At 41.8% G+C, this 18,282-nt stretch overlaps 1 protein-coding gene across 2 annotated transcripts in view; it reads right to left on the bottom strand.

Moving 5' to 3' along the window:
- The window catches only part of LOC139749413 (uncharacterized), a 172,338-nt gene that overhangs the window by 23,133 nt on the left and 130,923 nt on the right, over positions 1 to 18,282 (bottom strand). For both annotated transcript variants that reach the window (XM_071663249.1, XM_071663248.1), the window contains exon 5: positions 4,655 to 4,808. In XM_071663249.1, coding sequence (XP_071519350.1) covers positions 4,655 to 4,808 — 154 coding nt within the window. The remainder of the gene's footprint in view (positions 1 to 4,654; positions 4,809 to 18,282) is intronic.

The following is an 18,282-nucleotide window of genomic DNA, read 5'->3' as shown; positions in this document are numbered from 1 at the left end:
CAAGTTTGATGTGCAGTGGTGGTAAAATGATCTTATCTCTGTCAACCAAGAGTTCTGCAATTACATTCTTTTCTGTAGCCACCATGTTTTCTTTCAGGGGCCATTGTTTTCTCACCAAGTGCTCATCCTTAGCTCTACTGTCCTAGAGACATAATGCATGGGTACTTGGGGTATCCACTCTGCTGACCCAGGAGAATAGTCACCATTTTAAGATCCATACAGACTAGCAATTGGTGATCGTGGTATGATATCTTTTGTAAGACCAGGATGATTGGTTTTTGCTCTTCAGTCGTCTTAGTTGAGTGAACTACTGGGATTGATCCATATTTGTTGCCAATGTGTAGAAGCACACATTTTAAGCTCCACTTAGAACTATCTATGCTCATGAGAGGAACATTTATTGATAAGAGCATTATCTCAAAAACTAGAGCTGCTAGAAGGAAATGAATTTCATATTCTTATTCAGTGGCATAAATATACCTAAAATCATGTCTAAAATCTGAAGCACCAAAAATCTTTTTAAAATTTGTTCCCCTGTGAATCTATCTATATTCATAACTCTGATGCCCATTCCCTCCAAAAACTCCAATAAAGGGGTGGCTGTGGCAAAAGAGTCTCCACTTATCCCTGTCCTTACATGCCTCCCTTGCATACACCATTCCACATGTTCTTCACTATTTCTCTTGCTCCAGTACTCCTCCACCCTATTTGCCCATGCCATAGGTGGTCTTCCATGAACACCAACCCCTTTGAACTGTACTATCATACAATCTCCTTGTAAACCCCCAGTCATGCATTCTTTCCACATTCCCCAAATCACCTCAGAGTATTATGTTTAACCTATTCTACTACACAATTCATTCCCTTTGCATTCCTTGCCATACCACATCTCTCATACACCCTTTCATTTCTTTTTTAATTCCATCTTGTCACACTACATGCTCTTCTCAAATAGCTCATTTTCACAGCCTGGATTCTTAAATTCTGTGACTCATTCCATGTCCATGTTTCTGCTGCATAGGTCAGGGTTGGGAGAACTATGTTGTCCCTTAATCTTTTCACTTACACCTTTAGCCTTCTTTATTCTATTATGGGACCAAATAACTTCTACCCTGTACTGCTCTCTCCCTTCTCTCTCCTTCCATATCACCACACTTACCGAAGACAGCTCCTTGATACTTAAACTCTCTCATCACTTCCATTCTTTTCCCCCCTATCCAAAGCACAATTTTTTAAACTTTTTCTTTCAATCTATATGGTTTTACAAAATCTATGCTTTCCCTTTGTTTCCTTTCAAACACCATTACTTTATTTTTACATGTACCTACCTTCAATCACCTATACTTACACACGTCATAAAACACATTACCTTCTGCAACTCCTCTTCACTCTCAGGAAACAACACAATATAATCCACAAACAAGCTTGCCACTAGCTACCATATCTCACTGCCACACTTCATCTCTTCACTCCTTTTCCCTAGTTTTGCTTTCATTTTTCTTATCACTCCACAGTGACATCACACACCCCTGCCTCACACCTACATGTATCCCAAAACTTTCGCTTAACTCCCCATCCACTCTGACACACGCATTTGTTCCTCTATAGAAGGCTTTCACACCATTCAATAGTTGTCCCCCTATACCATATATCCTTAACACATCCTATAAAGCATTCCACTCGACTCTGTCATAAGCTTCTCCAGATCCCAAAAAGCTACATGCAATTTCTCATATTTCTGTACATGCTTTTCCATGGTCATCTTTATAACAAAAAATCTGATCCACACATCCCCTTCCTTTCCCAAAACCAAATTGCTCTTCACTTATTCTGCATTCAGTCACTTCCATCGCTCTATCAATTAATATCCTTGCATACATTTTTCCTGGTATACTTAACAGACTCATTCCCCCATAATTGCTACATACATCCTTAGCACCTTTTCCTTTAAAATAAATATAAGATGCATCCACTCTATCACACTTTCTCCTTCATACTTCAGCATTTCAGCCATAATCCCATTCACTTCTTACCTCCCATTTGCAATAGGCCCTTGCACTTGTATATTCTACTTTCCATCCTCCATACCCATGCATGTAACAACTGCTGCCTCCCCTTCTCCCAGATTCATCAGTTCTTCAAAATATTCTTTCCATCTTCCTTTCACTTCCTCCTTTTGATTCATCAACTCCCCTTCCTTACTTCTCACACTAATATTTCTACTCTTACATCCACCTCTTTCCTTTTTCACCTCCTTCCTATATAGTTTCTTAATATCCCAAAACTTTTCACTTAACTATCTTCAAAAATCTTCATTTACTCCATCCTTTGCTTTTCTCTATCAGCTTCTTAACAATGTACTTACATATTTTGTATTCTTCCTCCCTTTGCTGAACCTCCACTGGTGCATTCCTATTGAGCAATCTACCATATGCCTTTTTCTTCTCTTCCACAGCATTTCTAATCTTTTCTGTTTACCATGCACTGCCCTTTTTTTTTTCCTGTGTCTCACAACTTTGTATCCATCTACTAATTCTACAACCTTTACTAGTATTTCTCTAAACATTTTGAACACCCCATTCACAATGACTGCATCTGTACATTCACTACACTTCCATTGAAGCTTCCAGTTACCTTCCCTTCATACTCCTTCCTGCATTTTTTTGATTCATCTTCTCACTTGCCAACACTTTTACCTCTCCATTCTTCCCTTCGCCATATCTCCAGGTCTCCCTGACCACGAAATGGTCAGTCTCCAAAGAATCCTCTCATGCTCCAGCATCTAGCATGGCCTTCCTCAATCTTTATCCACTGCCACATAGTCCATCACAGCCTTTTGCTCTTCACTTCCATCAATCCTCATCCATGTATAAACCCCTTGCAACACAAAAACCCACCAGATAACTCCCATTCTCATTTACTCCAGGCACTCCCCATTTAAAAACTACCTCACCAATTTCATCATATCCCACTTTCACATTCATATCGCCCAATATGACCATGTTTCTCTCATTTTCAAAACCGATGATACAGTTAATTCTCATTTCTCCAGAACAGCTTCTTTAATCCTTGACTCGTACAGTCTACCTATTCCCAGGTGCCGTTACACATACCCATACATACTTCACAATCCCAATCTCTCCTTTCACCCACACTATTCTTAATCCATTCCATCCATACTCTGTAACACCCTCCCACACTCTAGATGACAGCAGAATTGTGTGTCCTTCCTTTCCTCTTCCCTGATAATTTTCACTCATTCCTGTCCAAACCACTCTTTCCATGCCCTCCCATAACTTACACTCATTATCCCCATTTTCACTCTAAACACCTTGCCCAAGGGCATGGATTTCCCTAATCCCTGGCACATCTACACTACAACTTTTAAACCTCTCCACAAGCTCCTTCCTTTTACTCTCACCAGTCATCCTATTCACATTCAGCGCCATCACCCTCTATCACTCACCTCTTTTAATCCTCAGCATAACTGGTAGACTCCAATGCCACTTTTTAGCTCCACCCTAAGAGGTGTTATAACAAGGTCACTACAAGAAGGCAGGGTGAGACTTGGATACTCTAGTAAGACTAGAGTATCTCCTCAAGGTACTGAAACTTAACAACTTTTCCCAATTCTTAAGCTTCTTTTTACTCTTCACAGTAGCAGCACCTCCTACTTCACTGTTTATGATGCTGCTACTGCCCAATAATAACATCAATGATTCTCCTATTGCAATTTTTAGTCCTTGTGAGGAATATGGGTGGGATTTCCCTTTGGATTTCATGAATCACCTCAACTATATCATCATCCAATATTTCAATATCTATGCATTTTCATTATACTGACTAAACAGTCCAACTTCCAATTTCTCTAAATTTAGAGCTGAATGCTATTCTAAATTGTTCAATGAAGGTTCATCCTGCATATTTCCTTGGAGTCACTCTTGTAACTATCTACTACCTTAAAGGGTCCAATCTTTGTTTTCTTGTTGTTTGCTTTATTCATGTACATGAATAATAACTGGATTCCTTTCCATTTTCTGTAAACAATTTCTTCATTATTTTTTGTTCTCCTCTAGTAAACACTAAACAACCATTCCCAAAACCCATTCTTGAGCTCTCTTCCTCAAGAAACTACAATTCTTACACAAACATTGTTCGTAATTTCTTGTCTGCATTCTGGATATTATCCTTGTATCTTTTCAACACTGCAAACATCAGTTCAATAAATTACAGGATCCCTTATGCCAAAGATGCAATTTCCATAATGAAGACAACTACTCTTCCATTGCCCTGCACTGACTCTAGCCAGGCAAATCATCACACTTCATGGACCAACCAGAGGATATGGCTGAGTTCCTGAGCACTGCAAGAGCCCAATATAAGGGGTCCTAGAGTTGTATATAAGAAGATTAATGTTCAAACATCTGATGCATTTGTTTCAATGTGCTATGTGAAGCATATGAGAAAAACCTAACATATATGATCTAGGTTAGAAATTTTATCTATCACATTCCACCTGTTTATGGTAAAACATCAGGTTCTGGATGTATAGCAAACATATTCAGCTTGTAATTACTTCTATTCAGTAAATAAATCAGGTTAAAAGGGAAGACTAAGAAACAAATCATGCATACATATTAAACTGGGAACAAACCATATGTCTGAGGTGGTTGTTGAGTATATATCACAGCTGTTCCTGGTGCAGTAGAGCTGTAGTGGGTGTATCCAGGATAAAGTTTGAGGGCTGCTAAAGGTGGTGGTGAACCAGGTGGAGGTGGAGGCGAGTCATCATTGTCATCTCTATTGTACTGTGGAGACATAACATTTATATACTAATCTGAGACTGTTCAAAGAGGCATAAAATGAAATTTATGCAATAATTAATTTCATAATCAGTTCACTTCATTATAATTCAGTCTAAACTACAGCATATGAAAGATATATGTAGACATTCACTTCGCAATAAAGATTACACAAAAAGAGAAGGGATAATTCTCAGTTAAATAAAGGAGAAGCAAAGACTAGAAGAGGGGGGTGGGAGAGAGGGGTGTAAAGAAGTGGCATAAATATACTTGGCCCTAGTATAATGACAGGGTTACATTCTTGGAGATCTATTGTCCTAACAATCTGTTGTAGGAATCACTGAAACAAACCACGTCTGTCCCCGTGTGTGTGTGTGTGTGTGTGTGTTTTACTGAACAAGAATTTACCCTTAAGGAAACTAACAAAAAAACTAATTTAACATAAAGTGATGGCTCTACCTACTCTGCTGAAACTTCCCTGTGCTTTGGCTTCTTTCGTACTTAAAATACAATTAAGATACATACTGAAATGGACACACTTACCCCGGAAGTGAACATAATGTTTCCACCCAATTACAGTGTACAAAAAGCAAAACTTGCTTCTACTGGGATATAATCATAGATTCATTTTACCAGTAGTTGTGGGATAAAATCTTCAATTATTCTGCTCTTCCATCGTTATGATGTATGGGACCAAGGTATGGGTCCTTAATGAAAAAAGTATAGAAGACAGTGGATCAATTGAAAACGTATTGCTTGAGGACAATATGTGGTGTGAGGTGGACTGATCGAATGACAAAAGACAGGGTAAGAGTGAAGTACGGCAGTAAGAAAAGTGCACTGTAGGTATGGTTGACAGAGCTGAGAAGGGTGTGCTGAAATGGCTTGGACATATGAACAAGATGAGAAGAAACTTGGTAAGAGTGTATACATACCAGAAGTGGAGGGAACAAGGAGAGGGGATACCAAATTGGGGATGGAAGAATGGAGTGAAAGTTGCTCTGAGCAACCAGGGCCTGAATATGCAAAAGGGTGTGAGGCATACATGAGATGGAGTGAAATGGAGCTATAAGGAACACAGAATGTGATATGTTATCAGTGGGTTGAACCAACGCATATGAAGCAGTCGAGGAAACTCACAGAAAGACCTGTGTGGTTTGGATGTGGATAGGGGTGTTCTGGTTTTGGCACATCATACATATTACCCAAAGAGTGGATGTTAGCAAATAAGGCCATTCTGTATCTATTCCTGGCATTACCTTGCTTCACAATAAATGGCAAACAAGTACTCAAAATCACTGTAAAATACATGACTAAAAAAAAATCAAAATACACTCTTTATACATCAATATTTTACTGTTAAAGGAAAAGAATAAACCACTACAAGTGATGAAGGAATAAACGAGAACATGTGGCCATGCCTTCAACAACACCTCCAGATTTTCCCATTAAGCTGCCCTCATGGGATTAGCTGATGACTGTAGCTTTGATGCAACTGATCATTATTTTCATTCTATATGAGCAAGAACATGAATTGGAACACTTTGGAATACAGGGGTCAATGTCTGGGGTAAACTATGGAAAGGTCTAAGGTTTTGGTACATTACACAAGACAGCTAAAGAGTGAGTATGAGCAGATGTGGTCTTTCTTCGTCTGTTTCCTAGCACTACCTTACTGATGCAGGGAGTGGTGCTGCTGGTCCCTGTGGGGCGGGGTGGTGCTGGGAATATACACATGACAGCTAGAGACTGAGTGTGAATGAATGAGGCCTTTTTTGTCTGTTTAACTGGCACTACCTCAGTGAAACAGGGGGCAGTGATGCTGTTTCCTGTGGGTTGAGGTAGCGCCACGAATGGATAAAGGCAAGCAAGTATGAATATGTACATGTGTATATACACATATGTCTGTGTATGTGTATATATGTATATGTTGATATGTATATGTATGTATATGTGCATGTGCGGGCATTTATGTATACATATGTGTATATGAGTGGATGGAACATTCTTCATCTGTTTCCTGGCACTACCTCACTGACGTGGCTTACCCCAGACTTTTTTCCTTGCACACCTCTCACCCGCCTGTATGTTCAGGCCCCAATCGCTCAAAACCTTTTTCAATTCATCCTTCCACCTCCAATTTGGTCTCCCACTTCTCCTGGTTCCCTTTACCCCTGACACATACATCCTCTTTGTAAATCTTTCCTCACTAATTCTTTCCATATGACCAAACCATTTCAACACACCTTCTTCTGCTCTCTCATGTGCTTGAGTAGGAAGAGTGGAGAGTGATTGGTTCCCAGTGAATGTCAGTTTGTGGCAGGGGTGCGTGATGTCTCCATGGTTGTTTAATTTGTTTATGGATGGGGTGGTTTGGGAGGTGAATGCAAGAGTTTTTGAGAGAGGGGCAAGTATACAGTCTGTTGTGGATGAAAGGGCTTGGGAAGTGAGTCAGTTGTTGTTCGCTGATGATACAGCGCTGGTGGCTGATTCAGGTGAGAAACTGCAGAAGCTGGTGAATGAGTTTGGTAAATTGTGTGAAAGAAGAAAGCTAAGAGTAAATGTGAATAAAAGCAAGGTACAGTAGGGTTGAGGGACAAGTCAATTGGGAGATAATTTCTACTGGAGAAAAACTGGAGGTAGTGAAGTGTTTTAGATATCTGGGAGTGGATTTAACAGCGGAAGGAACCAAGGAATCGGAAGTGAGTCACAGGGTGGGGGGTAGAAGGTTCTGAGAGCATTGAAGAATGTGAGGAAGGCAAGAACATTATCTTAGAAAGCAAAAATGGGTATGTTTGAAGGATTAGTGGTTCCAATAATGTTATATGGTTGATAGGCAAGGGCTATAGATAGGGTTGTGTGGAGGAGGGTGAATGTGCTGGAAATGAGATGTTTGAGGACAATATATAGTGTGAGGTGGTTTGATGGAGTAAGTAGTGAAAGGTAAGAGAGATGTGTGGTAATAAAAAGAGTGTAGTTGAGAGAGCAGAGGGTGTATTGAAATGGTTTGGTCACATGGAGAGAACGTGTGAGGAAAGATTGACAAAGCAGATATATGTGTCAGAGGTGGAGGGAACGAGAAGTGGGAGACCAAATTGAAGGTGGAAGGATGGAGTGAAAAAGATTTTGACTGATTGGGGCCTGAACATGCAGGAGGGTGAAAGGATTGCAAGGAATTGAGTGAATTGGAAATGATGTGGTATACCAGGGTCGACGTGCTGTCAATGGATTGAACCAAGGCATGTGAAGTGTCTGGGGTAAACCATGGAAAGTTTTGTGGGGCCTGGATGTGGAAAGGGAGCTGTGGTTTCGGTGCATTACACATGACAGCTAGAGATTGAGTGTGAATGAATGCAGCCTTTGTTGTCTTTTCCTAGCGCTACCTCATGCATGCGCGGGGGGAGGGGGGTGCCATTTCATGTGTGGCAGGGTGGCGACGGGAATAGCGGAGGGCAGCAAGTATGAAGATGTACATGTGTATATATGTATTTGTCTGTGTATGTACATGTATGTATACACTGAAATATGTATTTTTTTATATTTTTATTATACTTTGTCGCTGTCTCCCGCGTTTGCGAGGTAGCGCAAGGAAACAGACGAAAGAAATGGCCCAACCCCCCCCATACACATGTATATACATACGTCCACACACGCAAATATACATACCTACACAGCTTTCCATGGTTTACCCCAGACGCTTCACATGCCTTGATTCAATCCACTGACAGCACATCAACCCCGGTATACCACATCGCTCCAATTCACTCTATTCCTTGCCCTCCTTTCACCCTCCTGCATGTTCAGGCCCCGATCACACAAAATCTTTTTCACTCCATCTTTCCACCTCCAATTTGGTCTCCCTCTTCTCCTCATTCCCTCCACTTCCGACACATATATCCTCTTGGTCAATCTTTCCTCACTCATTCTCTCCATGTGCCCAAACCACTTCAAAACACCCTCTTCTGCTCTCTCAACCACACTCTTTTTATTTCCACACATCTCTCTTGCCCTTACGTTACTCACTCGATCAAACCACCTCACACCACACATTGTCCTCAAACATCTCATTTCCAGCACATCCATCCTCCTGCGCACAACTCTATCCATAGCCCACGCCTCGCACCCATACAACATTGTTGGAACCACTATTCCTTCAAACATACCCATTTTTGCTTTCCGAGATAATGTTCTCGACTTCCACACATTCTTCAAGGCCCCCAGAATTTTCGCCCCCTCCCCCACCCTATGATCCACTTCCGCTTCCATGGTTCCATCCGCTGCCAGATCCACTCCCAGATATCTAAAACACTTCACTTCCTCCAGTTTTTCTCCATTCAAACTCACCTCCCAATTGACTTGACCCTCAACCCTACTGTACCTAATAACCTTGCTCTTATTCACATTTACTCTTAACTTTCTTCTTCCACACACTTTACCAAACTCAGTCACCAGCTTCTGCAGTTTCTCACATGAATCAGCCACCAGCGCTGTATCATCAGCGAACAACAACTGACTCACTTCCCAAGCTCTCTCATCCCCAACAGACTTCATACTTGCCCCTCTTTCCAAAACTCTTGCATTTACCTCCCTAACAACCCCATCCATAAACAAATTAAACAACCATGGAGACATCACACACCCCTGCCGCAAACCTACATTCACTGAGAACCAATCACTTTCCTCTCTTCCTACACGTACACATGCCTTACATCCTCGATAAAAACTTTTCACTGCTTCTAACAACTTTCCTCCCACACCATATATTCTTAATACCTTCCACAGAGCATCTCTATCAACTCTATCATATGCCTTCTCCAGATCCATAAATGCTACATACAAATCCATTTGCTTTTCTAAGTATTTCTCACATACATTCTTCAAAGCAAACACCTGATCCACACATCCTCTACCACTTCTGAAACCACACTGCTCTTCCCCAATCTGATGCTCTGTACATGCCTTCACCCTCTCAATCAATACCCTCCCATATAATTTACCAGGAATACTCAACAAACTTATACCTCTGCAATTTGAGCACTCACTCTTATCCCCTTTGCCTTTGTACAATGGCACTATGCATGCATTCCGCCAATCCTCAGGCACCTCACCATGAGTCATACATACATTAAATAACCTTACCAACCAGTCAACAATACAGTCACCCCCTTTTTTAATAAATACCACTGCAATACCATCCAAACCTGCTGCCTTGCCGGCTTTCATCTTCCGCAAAGCTTTCACTACCTCTTCTCTGTTTACAAAATCATTTTCCCTAACCCTCTCACTTTGCACACCACCTCGACCAAAACACCCTATATCTGCCACTCTATCATCAAACACATTCAACAAACCTTCAAAATACTCACTCCATCTCCTTCTCACATCACCACTACTTGTTATCACCTCCCCATTTGCGCCCTTCACTGAAGTTCCCATTTGCCCCCTTGTCTTACGCACTTTATTTACCTCCTTCCAGAACATCTTTTTATTCTCCCTAAAATTTAATGATACTCTCTCACCCCAACTCTCATTTGCCCTTTTTTTCACCTCTTGCACCTTTCTCTTGACCTCCTGTCTCTTTCTTTTATACATCACCCACTCAATTGCATTTTTTCCCTGCAAAAATCGTCCAAATGCCTCTCTCTTCTCTTTCACTAATACTCTTACTTCTTCATCCCACCACTCACTATCCTTTCTAATCAACCCACCTCCCACTCTTCTCATGCCACAAGCATCTTTTGCGCAATCCATCACTGATTCCCTAAATACATCCCATTCCTCCCCCACTCCCCTTACTTCCATTGTTCTCACCTTTTTCCATTCTGTACTCAGTCTCTCCTGGTACTTCCTCACACAGGTCTCCTTCCCAAGCTCACTTACTCTCACCACCCTCTTCACCCCAACATTCACTCTTCTTTTCTGTATGTATATATGTATGTATATATGTGTGTGTGGGCATGTATGTGTATACACGTGTATGTGGGTGGGTTGGGCCATTCTTTCGTCTGTTTCCTTGCACTACCTTGCTAACATGGGAGACAGCGACAAAGTATAATAAATTAATTAATAAATACATCTCTCTTACCCTTTCCTTACTTACTCCATCAAACCACCTCACACCACATATTGTCCTCAAACATCTTTCCCGCACATCCTCTCTCCTCTGTACAACCCTATCTATAGCCCATGCCTTGCAACCATATAATATTGTTGGAGCCAATATTCCTGCAAACATACCCATTTTTGCTCTCCAAGATAACATTCTCTCCTTCCACATATTCTTCATTGCTCCCAGAACCTTTGCCCCCTCCCCAACCCCGTGAGTCATTTCCACTTCCATAGTTCCATCCACTGCTACGTCCACTCTAAGATATCTAAAACACCACTTCCTCCAATTTTTCTCCATTCAAACTTAAATTCAATTTTTCTCTATTCAAACTTACATTCCAATTAACTTGTCTCTCAACCCTATGGAACCCAATAACCTTGCTCTTATTCACATTTATTCTCAACTTTCTCCTTTCACACACCTTTCAAAACTGAGTTACCAATCTCTGCAGTTTCTCACCTGAATCAGACACTAGAGCTATATCATCAGCGAATAGCAACTGACTCACTTCCCAGGCCCTCTTATCCACAACACACTGCATACTCGCCCCACTCCAAAACTCTTCCATTTACCTCCCTAACCACCCTATCCATAAATAAATTAAACAATCATGCGGACATCACACACCCCTGCTGCAAACCACCATTCACTGGAAACCAATCACTCTCCTCTCTTCCTGCTCGTACACATACCTTACATCCTTGGTAAAAACCTTTCAATGCTTCAAACAACTTTTCCTCCAACACCATATACTCTTAAAGCCTTCCACACAGCACCTCTATCAACCCTGTCATATGCCTTCTCCATATCCATAAAGGTGACTGAGTTTGGAAAACTGTGTGAAAGGATAAAGTGGAGAGTAAATGTGAATAAGAGCAAGATTATTAGGTTCAGTAGGGTTGAGGGACCTGACAATTGGGATGTAAGTTTGAAAGGAGAAAAATTGGAGGAAGTGAAGTGTTTCAGATATCTGGGATTGGACTTACCAGAAGATGGAACCATGGAAGCAGAAGTGAGTCACAGGCTGGGGAAGGGGGTGAAGGTTCTGGATGCGGTGAAGGATGTGTGGAAGGAGAGAACATTATCTTGGAGAGCAAAAATGGGTATGTTTGAAGGAATAGTAGTTCCAACAATGTTATATAGTTGAGAAGTAATGGACTATAGATAGGGTTGTATGGAGGAGGGTGGATGTGGTGGAAATAAAATGTTTGAGGACAATATGTGGTGTGAGGTGGTTTGATCGAGTAAGTAATGAAAGGGTAAGAGAGATGTATGGAAATAAAAAAGAGTGTGGTCGAGAGTGCAGAAGAGGGTGTGTTTAAATGGTGTGGACATATGGAGATAATGAGTGAGGAAAGATTGACAAAGAGGATATTTGTGTCAGAGTTGAAGGGAACAAGGAGAAGAGCGAGACCAAACTAGAGGTGAAAGGATGGACTGAAAAAGATTTTAAGCGATCGGGGCTTGAATATACAAGAGGGTAAGAGGCATGCAAGGAATTGAGTGAATTGGAACGATGTGGTATACTGGGGTCAATGTGCTGTCAGTGGACTGAACTAAGGCATGTGAAGCATTTGGGGCCTGGATGTGGATAGGGAGCTGTGGTTTTGCTTCATTAAACATGACAGCTAGAGACTGTGTGTGAGCAAATGTTTCCTTTTTTGTCTGTTTTCCAGGCGCTACCTTGCTGAAGCAGGGGGTAGTGACACTATTTCCAGTGTGGCAGGGTGGTGACAGGAACGGATGAAGGCAAGCAAGTACTAACATGTACATGTGTATATATGTATAAGTCTGTGTGTGTGTGTATGCATATGCTGATATGAATATGTATATATATGTGCATGGGCATGTAGGTATATATATATATGTGTATATGAATCTATGGGAATACCTGGTTTAAAAAGAGAGATATTTATAAGTATACATATGTAAGTATGAGAGATGGCCAGAAAGCATTATTGGATTACGTGTTAATTGATAGGCGCGCAAAAGAGAGACTTTTGGATGTTAATGTGCTGAAAGGTGCAAGTGGAGAGATGTCTGATCATTATCTTGTGGATGCAAAGGTGAAGATTTGTAGAGGTTTTCAGAAAAGAAGAGAGAATGTTGGGGTGAAAAGAGTGGTGACAGTAAGTGAGCTTGGGAAGGAGACTTGTGTGAGGAAGTACCAGGAGAGACTGAGTAAAGAATGGAAAAAGGTGAGAACAAAGGAGGTAAGGGGAGTGGGGGAGGAATGGGATGTATTTAGGGAAGCAGTGATGGCGTGCGTAAAAGATGCTTGTGGTATGAGAAGTGTGGGAGGTGGGCAGATTAGAAAGGGTAGTGAGTGGTGGGATGAAGAAGTAAGATTATTAGTGAATGAGAAGAGAGAGGCATTTGAACGATTTTTGCAGGGAAATAATGCAAATGAGTGGGAGATGTACAAAGGAAAGAATAAGGAGGTCAAGAGAAAGGTGCAAGAGGTGAAAAAGAGGGCAAATGAGTTGGGGTGAGAGAGTATCATTAACTTTTAGGGAGAGTAAAAAGATGAATTGGAAGAGGTAAATAAAGTGCGTAAGACAAGGGAACAAATGGGAACTTCAGTGAAGGGGCTAATGGGGAGGTGATAACAAGTAGTGGTGATGTGAGAAGGAGATGGAGTGAGTATTTTGAAGGTTTGTTGAATGTGTTTGATGATAAGAGTGGCAAATATAGGTTGTTATGGTAGGGGTGGTGTGCAAAGTGAGAGGGTTAGGGAGAATGATTTGGTAAACAGAGAAGAGGTAGTAAAAACTTTGCGGAAGATGAAAGCTGGCAAGGCAGCGGGTTTGGATGGTATTGCAGGGGAATTTATTAAAAAAGGGGGTGACTGTATTGTTGACTGGTTGGTAAGGTTATTCAATGTATGTATGACTCATGGTGAGGTGCTTGAGGATTGGCGGAATGCTTGCATAGTGCCATTGTACAAAGGCAAAGGGGATAAAAGTGAGTGCTCAAATTACAGAGGTATAAGTTTGTTGAGTATTCCTGGGAAATCATATGGGAGGGTATTGATTGAGAGGGTGAAGGCATGTACAGAGCATCAGATTGGGGAAGAGCAGTGTGGTTTCAGAAGTGGTAGAGGATGTGTGGATCAGGTGTTTGCTTTGAAGAATGTATGTGAGAAATACTTAGAAAAGCAAATGGATTTCTATGTCGCATTTATGGATCTAGAGATGGCATATGACAGAGTTGACAGAGATGCTCTGTGGAAGGTATTAAGAATATATGGTGTGGGAGGCAAGTTGTTAGAAGCCGTGAAGAGTTTTTATCAAGGATGTAAGGCAAGTGTAAGTGTAGGAAGAGAGGAAAGTGATTGGTTCTCAATGTTGGTTTGTGGCAGGAATGTGTAATGTCTCCATGGTTGTTTAATTTGTTTATGGATGGGGTTGTTAGGGAGGTGAATGCAAGAGTTTTGCAAAGAGGGCCAAGTATGCAGTCTGTTGTGGATGAGAGAGCTTGGGAGGTGAGTCAGTTGTTGTTCGCTGATGATACAGCGCTGGTGGCTGATTCGTGTGAGAAACTGCAGAAGGTGGCGACTGAGTTTGGTAGAGTGCGTGAAAGAAGAAAGTTAAGAGGAAATCTGAATAAGAGCAAGGTTATTAGGGACAGTAGGGTTGAGGGTCAAGTCAAATGGGAGGTAAGTTTGAATGGAGAAAAACTGGAGGAAGTGAAGTGTTTTAGATATCTGGGAGAGGATTTGGCAACGGATGGAACCATGGAAGCAGACGTGAATCATAGGGATGGGGCATTAACTCTGGGAGCCTTGAAGAATGTGTGGAAGTCAAGGACATTATCTTGGAGAGCACAAATGGGTATGTTTGAAAGAATAGTGGTTCCAACAATGTTGTATGGTTGCGAGGTGTGGGATATGGATAGAGTTGTGCGGAGGAGGGTGGATGTGCTGGAAATGAGAGGTTTGAAGACAATATGTGGTGTGAGGTGGTTTGATCGAGTAAGTAATGATTGGGTAAGAGAGATGCGTGGTAGTAAAAAGAGTGTGGTTGAGAGAGCACAAGAGGGTGTTTTGAAATGGTTTGGTCACATGGAGAGAATGAGTGAGAAAAGATTGACAAAGAGGATATATGTGTCAGAGGTGGAGGGAACGAGGAGAAGTGGGAGACCAAAATGGAGGTGGAAAGATGGAGTGAAAAAGATTTTCTGTGATCGGGGCCTGAACATACAGGAGGCTGAAAGGCGTGCAAGGAATAGAGTGAATTGAAACGATGTGGTATACCGGGGTTGACGTGCTGTCAATGGATTGAACCAGGGCATGTGAAGCGTCTGGGGTAAACCATGGAAAGTTGTGTGGGGCCTGCATGTGGAAAGGGAGCTGTGGTTTCGGTGCGTTATTACATGACAGCTAGAGACTGAGTGTGAACGAATGTGGCCTTTGTTGTCTTTTCCTAGTGCTACGTCGCACACATGAGGGGGGAGGAGGTTGTTATTTCATTGTGGCGAGGTGGCGATGGGAAGGAATAAAGGCAGGCTATGAATTATGTACATGTGTATATATGTATATGTCTGTGCGTGTATATATATGTATACGTTGAGATGTACAGGTATGCATATTTGCGTGTGTGGACGTGTATGTATATACATGTGTATGTGGGTGGGTTGGGCCATTCTTTCGTCTGTTTCCTTGTGCTACCTCGCTAACGCGGGAGACAGCGACAAAGCAAAATAAATAAATAAATCGTGATGGGTGAATTGAATGCAAAGGTGAATAATTTGGCAGTTGAGGGAATAATTGGAGTACATGGGGTGTTCAGTGTTGTAAATGGAAATGGTGAAGAGCTTATAAATTTGTGCACTGAAAAAGGACTGATGATTGGGAACACCTAGTTTAAAAACAGACATATACCTAAGTATACGTATGTAAGTAAGAGAGATGGCTAAAGAGTGTTATTGGCTTACGTGTTAATTGACAGGCACGTGAGAGAGACTTTTGGATGTTAATGTGGTGAGAGGTGCAACTGGAGGGATGTCTGAGCATTAGCTTGTGGAGGCTAAGGTGAAGATTTGTAGAGGTTTTCAGAAAAGAAGAGAGAATGTTGGGGTGAAGAGAGTGGTGAGAGTAAGTGAGCTTGGGAAGGAGACTTGTGTGAGGAAGTACCAGGAGAGACTGAGTACAGAATGGAAAAAGGTGAGAACAAAGGACATAAGGGGAGTGGGGGAGGAATGGGATGTATTTAGGGAAGTAATGATGGATTGCACAAAAGATGCTTGTGACATGAGAACCATGAGAGGTGGGCAGATTAGAAAGGGTAGTGAGTGGTGGGATGAAGAAGTAAGATTATTAGTGAAAGGGAAGAGAGAGACATTTGGATGATTTTTGAAGGAAAAATGCAAATGAGTGGGAGATGTATAAAAGAAAGAGGCAGGAGGTCACGAGAAAGGTGCAAGAGGTGAAAAAGAGGGCAAATGAGAGCTGGATAGAGTATCATTAAATTTTAGAGAGAATAAAAAGATGTTTTGGAAGGAGGTAAATAAAGTGCATAAGACAAGGGAACAAATGGGAACACCAGTGAAGGGGGATAATGGGGAGGTGATAACAAGTAGTGGTGATGTGAGAAGGAGATAGAGTGAATATTTTGAAGGTTTGTTGAATGTGTTTGATGATAGAGTAGCAGATATAGGGTGTTTTGGTCAAAGTGGTGTGCAAAGTGAGAGGGTTAGGGAGAATGATTTGGTAAAAAGAGAAGAGGTAGTAAAAGCTTTATGGAAGATGAAAGCTGGCAAGGCAGCAGGTTTGGATGGTGGAATCTATTAAAAATGGGGGTGACTGTCTTGTTGACTGGTTTGTAAGGTTATTGAATGCATGTATAACTCATGGTGAGGTGCCTGAGGATTGGCGGAATGCTTGCATAGTGCCATTGTACAAAGGCAAAGGGGATAAAAGTGAGTGCTCAAATTACAGAGGTATAAGTTTGTTGAGTATTCCTGGGAAATTATATGGGAGGGTATTGATTGAGAGGGTGAAGGCATGTACAGAGCATCAGATTGGGGAAGAGCAGTGTGGTTTCAGAAGTGGTAGAGGATGTGTGGATCAGGTGTTTGCTTTGAAGAATGTATGTGAGAAATACTTAGAAAAGGAAATAGATTTGTATGTAGCATTTATGGATCTGGAGAAGGCATATGATGGAGCTGATAGAGATGTTCTGTGGAAGGTATTAAGAATATATGGTGTGGGAGGCAAGTTGTTAGAAGTAGTGGAAAGTTTTTATCGAGGACGTAAGGCATGTGTACGAGTAGGAAGAGAGGAAAGTGATTGGTTCTCAGTGAATGTCAGTTTGCTGAAGGGGTGCGTGATGTCTCCATGGTTGTTTAATTTGTTTATGGATGGGGTTGTTTGAGAGGTGAATGCAAGAGTTTTGGAGAGAGGGGCACGTATGCAGTCTGTTGTGGATGAGAGAGCTTGGGAAGTGAGTCAGTTGTTGTTTGCTGATGATACAGTGCTGGTGGCTGATTCGTGTGAGAAACTGCAAAAACTGGTGACTGAGTTTGGTAAAGTATGTGAAAGAAGAAAGCTGAGAGTAAACGTGAATAAGAGCAAGGTTATTAGGTACAGTAGGGTTGAGGGAAAAGTCAATTGGGAGGTAAGTTTGAATGGAGAAAAACTGGAGGAAGTGAAGTGTTTTAGATATCTGGGAGTGGATTTGGCAGCGGATGGAACCATGGAAGCAGACGTGAATCATAGGGATGGGGCATTAACTCTGGGAGCCTTGAAGAATGTGTGGAAGTCAAGGACATTATCTTGGAGAGCACAAATGGGTATGTTTGAAAGAATAGTGGTTCCAACAATGTTGTATGGTTGCGAGGTGTGGGATATGGATAGAGTTGTGCGGAGGAGGGTGGATGTGCTGGAAATGAGAGGTTTGAAGACAATATGTGGTGTGAGGTGGTTTGATCGAGTAAGTAATGATTGGGTAAGAGAGATGCGTGGTAGTAAAAAGAGTGTGGTTGAGAGAGCACAAGAGGGTGTTTTGAAATGGTTTGGTCACATGGAGAGAATGAGTGAGAAAAGATTGACAAAGAGGATATATGTGTCAGAGGTGGAGGGAACGAGGAGAAGTGGGAGACCAAAATGGAGGTGGAAAGATGGAGTGAAAAAGATTTTCTGTGATCGGGGCCTGAACATACAGGAGGCTGAAAGGCGTGCAAGGAATAGAGTGAATTGAAACGATGTGGTATACCGGGGTTGACGTGCTGTCAATGGATTGAACCAGGGCATGTGAAGCGTCTGGGGTAAACCATGGAAAGTTGTGTGGGGCCTGCATGTGGAAAGGGAGCTGTGGTTTCGGTGCGTTATTACATGACAAGCTAGAGACTGAGTGTGAACGAATGTGGCCT

The sequence above is a fragment of the Panulirus ornatus genome, chromosome 7 (genome assembly GCF_036320965.1).
Source record: "Panulirus ornatus isolate Po-2019 chromosome 7, ASM3632096v1, whole genome shotgun sequence".
Classification (NCBI taxonomy): domain Eukaryota; kingdom Metazoa; phylum Arthropoda; class Malacostraca; order Decapoda; family Palinuridae; genus Panulirus; species Panulirus ornatus.
The sequence above is the reverse complement of the archived record's forward strand: the minus strand, read 5'-3'. Positions and strand labels throughout refer to the sequence as shown.